The sequence below is a fragment of the Hyposmocoma kahamanoa genome, unplaced genomic scaffold (assembly GCF_003589595.1).
Source record: "Hyposmocoma kahamanoa isolate Upper Pololo Valley unplaced genomic scaffold, ASM358959v1 80, whole genome shotgun sequence".
Lineage (NCBI taxonomy): Eukaryota > Metazoa > Arthropoda > Insecta > Lepidoptera > Cosmopterigidae > Hyposmocoma > Hyposmocoma kahamanoa.
Genome location: NW_020654051.1, coordinates 5,496,850 through 5,506,191, shown reverse-complemented (window position 1 = coordinate 5,506,191; position 9,342 = coordinate 5,496,850). Strand labels below are relative to the sequence as shown.

The following is a 9,342-nucleotide window of genomic DNA, read 5'->3' as shown; positions in this document are numbered from 1 at the left end:
ATAATGTTTGTAGTTTAATATACATAATATAATATAGTCCCTAGGTGAAGTACATATTATTTTGTCTATTTGTTACATCCTGTATAGTTAATGTTTATACACTCCAATGCAGTGTGTTGATTTGCATTCTCGCCATATTTAAGAAATGAATAATAGAAATGATGCTAAATCATTTAAAAAATAAAAAAATGACTGCAAGAGTCTCGCAGACTCAGTCTGTTCTTGCCTAAGTCTTGCAGGGTCGGTCTTGGTCTTGATCTTGCTAGAATTAGGTGGTTTTGGTCTTGGTTTTGGTCTTGCAAAAATGCAAAACTCATGACAAAAATGTAAGACTGCAATTTTTTGTTAACAAACTTTTTTTTGTCCGAAATAACGTTTGTTAGAGTTTTCATTACATCGAAAACCGAATTATAACCAAACAGTTGTTCTTTCAGGATATATTGAATGTTTATCGCAAAGACACGATTAGGCTCAGTTAGGTTAGGTTAAGTTGCCTCCGTCGAGGGCCTCCGCCCGGCTCCTGGGTGGAGGTGGGAGGAAGGAGGGTCGGGGTGAGCCCTCATATAAAGTATCTTGGGCTCACCCTGGACAGCCGGTGGAACTTCAAAGAGCACTTACACCGGCTGTCGCCGCGACTCGTGTCCGCCGCGGCGGCGCTTGGGCGCCTTATGCCAAACGTGGGGGGACCCAGCTCCCTATGTCGTCGGCTTTATGCTGGCGTCATACGGAGCATGGCCCTCTACGGGGCGCCCATCTGGGCGGAGGCCCTCACCACCAGACTGCGGCTGCTTCTGCGCAGACCGCAGAAGCTAATGGCGGTGAGGGCGATTCGGGCGTACCGGACGGTTTCCGGAGCGGCGGCATGCGCCCTGGCTGGATCCGCACCCTGGGAGCTCGAGGCGTCCGTCCTCGAGCAGACCTACAGGTGCCGTGCGGAAGCCAGGGCACGTGGAGAGCGCCCCACACTAGAGGAGCTAGTGGGGGTTCGGCGTGCCGCCAAGACCGCCGTCCAGGCGGGGTGGGAGGAGGCACTCCGATCGGCCAGATACGGGGAGCGCACCGTCCAGGCGCTGCTCCCTGTACTGGCCGATTGGAGAAAGAGGAGGCACGGGTCCCTCACCTACCGTCTTGTTCAGGTACTTACCGGACACGGCTGTTTCGGTGACTACCTGCACAAGATCGCACGGAGGGAGGTGACCCCGGAGTGTCACGAGTGCGGCGCTGCTACAGACTCGGCGAGGCACACCTTGGAGGTGTGCCCGACCTGGAGCTAGCAGCGCCGGGATCTCGTAGAGGTGGTGGGACGAGACCTCTCACTGCCCAGCATAGTTAGAGCCATGCTGGGAAGCGAGAGGTCATGGCAGGCGATGGTCTCCTTCTGCGAGGACGTGATGTCGCAGAAGGAGACAGCCGAACGGGTCCGCGAAGACAGCGCCCTCTCGGACCCCATTCGGCGTCGGCGGAGAGGACGCACGCGACGGCTCTTCGCCGACCGCCTGCGTCCCATCAGCGGAGGCCAGCAGGGTGCGGGGTTGGGAGACCCTGCCCCTGCATTGCACAGGCCTCCGCCGCCGGTAGATGCCCCAAATGTTCCGGGGCATCTCCGTGCAGGTCGCCCCCCATGATTAAGGGGGCGATGGTGTAGGGGTCCGCCCAAAGGCGGACCAGCACCACCGGAGTCGCGGTAGCATCTGAAAGGGACCCCGCGGCTCCGGCGCCAGGTGCGCGCAGGAACATCGTGAGGTTTTTAGTGGGTATGCTCTTGGGGATCGACATAGTCCCCAGGAGAGAGTCCCACATATCCCCGCCGTCTCCCAGCGGCGGGGAATGCGTAACGCATTTTCCTCACGACAATAAAAAAAAAGAAAAAAAAAAAAGGTTAGGTTAAGTTAGGTCGTCCTGCCTCCTCCCAAGAGGGTAGGGCGACTTCCACGTGTTCCAGGAAGCCGCCCCCAGGTGCACCAGTGGCAAGGGCCACTTGAGAGGGTTCGTGCGCCAAACAAAGGCCGCGAACGTCCGCTCTTTGGGGGTCGTGGGTAATGGGTAACCGGTACCATAACCCCCACTAAGCGGCTGGTTGCAACACCCTGGAGTTTTAGTGGGTAGGCTTCCTTTCTGGAAGGTGCGGAGTACCCCAGGGGTCGGCATCTTGCTCCCCGAATAGTGGGCGCCGCATCGGCGTTGGGCAGGCTCCTGCCCAACTTCGAGAGGCCGGGAGCCCCGTGCAGGAGGCTATACGCCGTGACCCGGAGTATGGCCTTATATGGGGCCCCCATTTGTAGTGGGACCTTATCAGCGGCGACGAAGTCGCTGCTGAGGAGGCCCCAGAGGGTGGTCGCCCTGCGAATGTACAGGGCGTACATGACGGTGGCCTGCGCTGCCGCATGCGTCCTCGCCGGTACTCCACCGTGGGACCTTGAAGCCGAGGTCCTGGCGGAGGTCCGCATCTGCCAGCGGGGAATGAGGGACCGAGGCGAGCGACCCGCTCCCCAAGAGGTCGAGCGGGAGCGCGCATGCGGGACCGGTGGAAAGAGGGCTTGGCGGATCCTCCCTATGGCGCTCGTACCATAGGGCGATCCGCCCTGTCTTCGTAGAGTAAGTAAACCGGTCCCACGGGCCACTGTCGTACCACCTTGTGCAGGTGCTGACTGGGCACGGGTGTTTCTGTCACTACCTGCACAAGGTGGCGAGGAGGGAACCGTCTCCGTCGTGCCACGAGTGCGGCGCTGCGGATGACACCGCGCAGCACACCCTAGAGGTGTGCAGCCGGTGGGATGGGCAGCGCCGCACTCTGACAGGGACTGTAGGGCAGGACCTCTCGCTGCCGAGCGTGGTTGCCGCCATGCTCGGTAGCGAGGAGTCCTGGGAGGCGGTGGCCTCCTTTTGCGCAGAGGTTATGTCGCAAAAGGAGGCCGCAGAGCCGAAAGCCGAAGCGGGTGCGCGTCTGTCGCGTCCTCGCGCACCCGCTTCGGCGCAGACGTACGGGGAGATGGCGAAGGCAGTTCGCTGTTCGCCTGATCCTCTAGTGAGGCCAGCGGGCTCTGGACAGGGACTCCGGAGCCTGCATTGCATGGCCTCACTCGTCTGTGGGCGGGTCGGAGGACAACCGACTCGCCCCTCCGTTGGCGCGGGAGCCCTGGCGCAAGCTAGGGCGGCCGGGCGGCGTCGTGGTGAATGTTCACCGATCCCACGGCGTCGACTCAACCGGCGAGAGGGAAACCCGGGGTTTTAGTGAGGTAGGCCCTCCAGTCTGGAGGGAGAGTACACATAACCCCTGAGTCTCCCTGGGCTCAGGGGTATCCATAAAGATTTCCCCCGTCAAAAAAAAAGGTCGTCCTGTCCTCCGCGACGCTGGCGGGGCTGCACCGCTTTCAATGATGCAGCGGGGCCGCGGGGAAAGAGACGTGTCATTGCCGCTCGTCCTATCCTCCGCGGCCAAACGTGGGCGGTTGGCCCGTGGTGGGCGCTCCAAGGGACTCTCTTCGGAGAGTCCGCGCGGAAGCGCGTTAGGTGTTGCGGCGGAGCCTGCCATCAGATCCGCCGCGGGGGCTGGGGGAGCAGCCACTGAACTTCTCAATTGAGTGGATGCTGTCCTGGCCCCCCATGGCCCCTGGGTAGCGGACTCGGGGGAGTTCGTTGCCCAGCATAAAGGGGCCCGGGATGGAAGGCTCGTCTGGTGTTCGGCGAGTCTCACATTCGGAGTCGGGGGACCGATGTGACTACCTTCTCGGGGAGGGGCTGCGCAGGGCGCGGCCAGCCGCTGGTGGCGGCGCGGACGAGTGCAACAGCGTACCCGCACCCCCACCTACACTCCGGGGGTTTAGTGCGGTCGGGCTGCTCCCCTTCAGGGTTCAGCCCAGTCCCACATAACCCCGGCTCTGCCCCCGCGGGGCCTTAACAAAAAAAAAGGTTTAAAAGAAAAAACTGTTTAAAAAAAAGATTAAAAAAAAAAAATTGTTTTCATTAACTGGGCTATTTAGGTTACCGTTACAAAAACTAGAACCTTATTCTTAGATTGTACTTATATTATTAAAATAATAAGAAATACAATAAATCTTAATTATAATAATAAAAATGTGATGTTTATAACATTCAGATTCAGAGTGATATGCGTCAATTTAATTTATTTTTTAAGTTATGTCATTGAGTTTAATTGTGTCAATCGCGCGATACCAGAAATGCGACAGATTTGTAAGGAATCGGTGATCAGTCGCTGCGAATTGTGTGTTCGGGATGATAGCCCTAACCGCTATCATGCTAAAAATGGCACAAAGGGTTGTACTTTAAAAATGGATATTAAATGTTAATTCGTAATTAATTAATTCGAAATAAATGCAGTTGATAAAAAAATTAATGGTTTGGGTTGCTACCGTGTTGATCAGGTCTTTTTTAAATAAAAAAAAGGTTAAGCGTTAGCTGTCAGTTTCCTATAAAAACCCTAAACATTAGAATAAATCCCAGCGCGGCTTTACGGAGATTTTTTTGTATTACCATTGAGACAACACTAATGTTTTCGCTATTAAATAAACAAAAATAAAGGAAATGGCGGGCTTTTGAAGTTACAAGTACAGTTTGGACAAAGTTTATTTCAAGTATATTATGAAGAAGATACGAAGAAAGAAATGGTGATGAAGAAAGTCAGAACTATATAGTCCTTATTTTAAACCAAACTAAAAAGATTTTATTTTAAAAATTCCACTAATTACGAATCCAAAGTTTATGTTCAAAGTGACAATGACGTGATTTAAGTGAAAGTAAAAACATAAATATTTATTATTTTAAAAGACTATTTAGAAAGCCCAAACAAGAGAAATAAAATATTTAGATAAAGTGAAAACATAATGTCGTAGAACCACAATGGAAAATATTTAATGAGTATTTCGGTAATTAAACGAAGACATGGCTCAAAGGACTTGTATCCAAGCCCAAACTTTTAATAAAAAAATAAAAATAAACAAATTTTTATTTTTCAGTGAAGGCGCGCTAGGTGAGAATCTGCGCAGCTCTTACAAAAAAGAATAATTTCAATACTACACCTGAACACCTTTTATTGTTGCTGCCGTCAGTGTCTAATCTACATACTTCTACAAGCCAAGTAGCATCACTTTATTGACTCACAATACTAAATGACACATATTTATTAAAGGTAATACTTGCTTTGCTAACGGGCTGTAAGAGAAGAAACTAGTGTTAATTTGACAAATATGCACCTATAAGAGTATATGCTACGGGTATAGAGCATTCAAAGGGGGCACCCTAAAAGGTAGGTACAGTCAAGAGCACGTCAAAATTGACTTAAGACTTATATGCAACTCTATGCCGCTTAAGATAAGAACAGTCCAAATTACAAAGTGTCAAGCTTTGTGCTCTTGACTGTATGACAATGTTATAATGTTATTCTTTCTTTTTATTTTATTGGATTTTTTGGCTTTTCGCGGAAAGCATTTGAGCCATTACGAAAATTGTACACTTTAATTATTGGCAGCATGAGATATGGTCCCCAGCTAGTGTAAAGGCAGTGTGTTAGATGTAAACTTTCTCAGACCCAGTGTTGCCAGATTCTACCGATTTATCAGTAGATCTACTATTTTAAGCAAACGTCAAATGTTCTACTGATAATTAACGAAAATCTACTGTTTTTAGATATTTGCTCTTTGTTGACAGAACAAATGTTACTACAGACGGTACGGTCGTACTTCCTACAGGTAATAAATGTAGGTAATATGTAGTATGTACGTGCCAGATAGCTGCATCACTCGCCTGGTTACAAACTATGGAATTCCCTGTGCAGAGAACCCACTAAAGTTATGAAATTAACTTCGGGGATCGACTCAAAACATCGAAACCAGGAAATGGTATCTTTCCGCAGTGGGGATTTTGAGAAAATAAGAGGACACTCTTGGGCATTTCGGTTCTGTAATGCGGCTGATCAACGCGACACTGATTTACGATGTTATCATGTTACGTGTCGCTTTTTATTTCCAAATTATCCCACTATAGCCACCAAATAAGAGGTCAAATTGGAAACTTGTCATCGCGACGTGAATTTAAGTGATCACAACGACAACCGTGTACTTGTTGTTATAGTGTAGTTACACTAGCACAATGCATTAGTTCACAAGGACAACCTGTACTATATAGCAAAATTCTGAAGTAAAACAAAAGGCTTCATTATTTAAATTTTTATTCACTATTATCGTCAGTTGAACTAGTATCACCAGTATACAATAATGAAGTAATTCGTTTTCAATTATATTTGTCAATATTTACAAATCTTTCTTTATTAATTTTCTCGTTATTCGAGTGCCGCTGTAAGATAAGATAAGATAAATTTATTTCAATATAACTTAATCTAATACAATATAAGTAAAACAAATGTAAATAAAGGTAAAGGTAATAAAAGAAAAGGTAAATGTAAAAAAATAGTATTCAAATTAGAATTGATAAGGAAATCTAAATTATATATTCTTCATAGTAAAGTTATATACATTTAATATTAGCATCTAATGTGTAATTGCGATGCCTAATCTAAGTAAATGTACACCTGTATTTTAGGCATCTTTTTGGGCAAATTTCTTTATATTACAGCTTAAAAATAGATTTTCTATATTTAACAATAAAATAATTAGTGGTTATAAATTAATGGTTACCTGTATAAAATAACAAATTGTAATTATGAAACAACTTTCAGCAAGTCATCTGTTTCATTGTAAGTCTTATTCTTAAGCCACAATATGACGGTTCTTTTCATTCATGGCGAAATAATGCAAATTAGAATTTAATATATTTAGAAAGTCATATATTTAGTTTTGCTAGTATTCAGTGTAAGGGCATTTTCTCTGAGCCACTTGTTTACTGAGTTAAAGCCAACCAGAAATAGGATTGATCCTAATATGCTTCCTTGAGGAACACCATATTCGATCAGTAATTCGTCACTCGTTATTTCATCAATCGTTACGCGCTGTTTTCTGTCAGAGAGATAGTCCTGTAAAAGTTTGATCTACATTCCTCTAATTCCAAGTACTTCTAACTTATTTTAAAGTATTGGTATGTTTACAGTGTCAAAGGCTTTTGCGAGGTCAATGAAGATAGATAGAAACATTTATTCTTCGAGTCCAAATTTCTTACAATGTAATCAGTCAGTTCATCAACTGCGTCGTTCGTCGATGGCCCTGTTCTGAACCCATATTGTGACGTCGATAGAAGTTTCTAAATAATTAACCAGTCTTTTGTAGATTATTCTTTCAAATTGCTTAGAAAGAGATGGCAATATTGCAATTGGACGGTAATTGTTAATATTGCTCTTATCGCGGCTTTTGTGAATAGGTTTTATAAGTAGTCTATTTTCTAGTAGGTCTATTTTCGGTACTTTAGGAAATGTTTCTGTTAATAAACAGCGATTCAAAATGTTGGTAAGGGGTGGAAACAATTTTTATGTTGTTTAATGCAAGGGCAGGGAATTTTGTCATTTCTTGTCGCAGAGTCATTTCTTAAAGTCATAATAATGTTTTTAATTTCAGTTTCGTTTGTGGTGATCAAGACAAATGAGTGCAATTGTGAGGCGTGTAACGAGGTCATGGTTACTGCTGAAAGTTGGACGTTGATTTTTGCCTTTTCAGCTATAAGTTTTCCTACAATAGTGAATAATGAATTTGCTGAGTTAACAGTTTGAATTGCATGTTCTGTGTTTACTATTAGTTGCTGGGCCGATGATTTGGAGTAGTCATGTTCGTAATGTTTTTGATGACTTTCCACAATCTCTTTTTATCGTGACCTGCATTCATTATTTGTGTTTTTTCGTACTGACGTTTTAATTTCTTTAATAGATTCTTACACACACACATTCGTGTGTTAGTTGTTCCACCTCCACGTGTGCGAAGTCTTTGAGCAGTCTGTGGTAACATGTTATCACAGAACGCCCAAGGACGTAGCCGGTACACCCTGGGGCCAACACTGACAATCCTCGACTTCAGTCTGAGAATTGTCAGTGAGGGCGCGAAGCGATCAACACGGCCCGGCCATGCGTTTCTGGGGGTGGACCATGGCTCGTGGTGGGCAGTCTAAATTTACACCCTCCTGCGTTAATGCCTACGCAGTTGAGCGCCGTACGCAGGGATGAAGGATTCCTGGGGGATTGAGCCCGAGCGGGGCCTTTGGCCCTGATTTTCTGCTAAACGGTAGCCCAGTGATTAGCCAACACTACGGCATTGTGTCCCGTCAGGGCAGGCGGAGGCGAGGTGTGGGGGGGGGACTCGGCCATGCTGACGGGGTGAGTATGTGCAAAACACCTGGCTGACTTTGATCAGGTCAGCCAGCCGCACATTTCGAGCCCCCGATGTCGCGCAGTGAGCTCCCAACTCCTGCACCTATACTCTCCTGACAATCCTGGTGTCCCGAATGGGACATCCCCAAAGGTGCGGGCTCCGTTATGGGTGGGAAGTCAGAATGAATTCTAGGAACATATAACATGGATTTGAACGATCATCTTTTAAATACCAACACCCAAAACCCAAAACCGGCGGTACTGGAGGGGAAACCCAAAAGTGCCCCACAAGCAAATACAAACACACAGCGCCCTCAGGTGAGTGGTAGGCCAAAGGGGAAACCCAAAGGTCAGCCGAGCACCGATGCTGGTGCTAGCACCACACCAGTGGTTGTGGCCCAAACCCCAAGTTCTGCGGCCCCCGCTCAAAACCCATCAAACGCGGCCCTTGAAGCAGGGGACCTTGGTGAGTCGTCAGCCCAAATCCAAGGCCACGGCACCCATCCGCAAGGAAAGGACTAGTGGCCACGGCGAGCGCCCACCTCCGGCCCCCAGTGGGAGCAAGGGACGCCCTGCCCGCAAAAACAAGAAAGGCCGTCGTAGAGAACGCGAGCGACGCACTTCACACAACCCCCTGCCGAAGGAGGGAGAGGCGAGGTCCCCAGTGGGTGGCGCGAGTGGCCCGGGGACTGCATCAGCACGGTCAAATGGGTCGGTCGCGCACCCCACTGGAAGGGCCACCCCCCTTCTAACAGCAAACCGGTAGAGAGCAGGCAGAGGTCCTCGACCATTCCAGTGGCTAGAGGATGCTATTAGCACCATCAGGCTGCCATCCGGGGAGCCCCTCTCATTGAAAAATGGGGTGGAGGCTCCCCGGAGGGTGGTCTGTGGACTACTCATCCCTGGTCACTGGGAGGATGCGCGTCGAATCGGCCGCATCCTCAAGTGGCAAAAACCGTGGGCAGAGGCACACCGCTGGGTTGTTTACAGGCTGCAGCAGCATAGTGGCAACTCCTTCGTAGTGGTGAGCCTCCCAGAAGAGCTCGTCCCCGCTGTCCTGGGGCATGGCCGGCGCCTAA

General features: G+C 48.3%; 1 protein-coding gene across 1 annotated transcript; it reads left to right on the top strand.

Moving 5' to 3' along the window:
• The first annotated feature begins 731 nt into the window (after positions 1-731).
• Positions 732-8,064, top strand: LOC113233939. Its single transcript, XM_026469174.1, has 2 exons — positions 732-1,136; positions 7,915-8,064. The coding sequence occupies exons 1-2, from the start codon at positions 732-734 to the stop codon at positions 8,062-8,064; spliced, it is 555 nt and encodes a 184-aa protein (XP_026324959.1).
• Positions 8,065-9,342: the final 1,278 nt, after the last annotated feature.

Excerpts from the sequence above, each read along its gene's own strand:
- LOC113233939 (XM_026469174.1), top strand. The coding sequence starts at position 732 with ATGGCCCTCTACGGGGCGCCCATCTGGGCGGAGGCCCTCACCACCAGA. Across the intron at positions 1,137-7,914 it reads TCACCTACCGTCTTGTTCAG|AACGCCCAAGGACGTAGCCG; the intron begins GTACTTACCGGA and ends ATGTTATCACAG.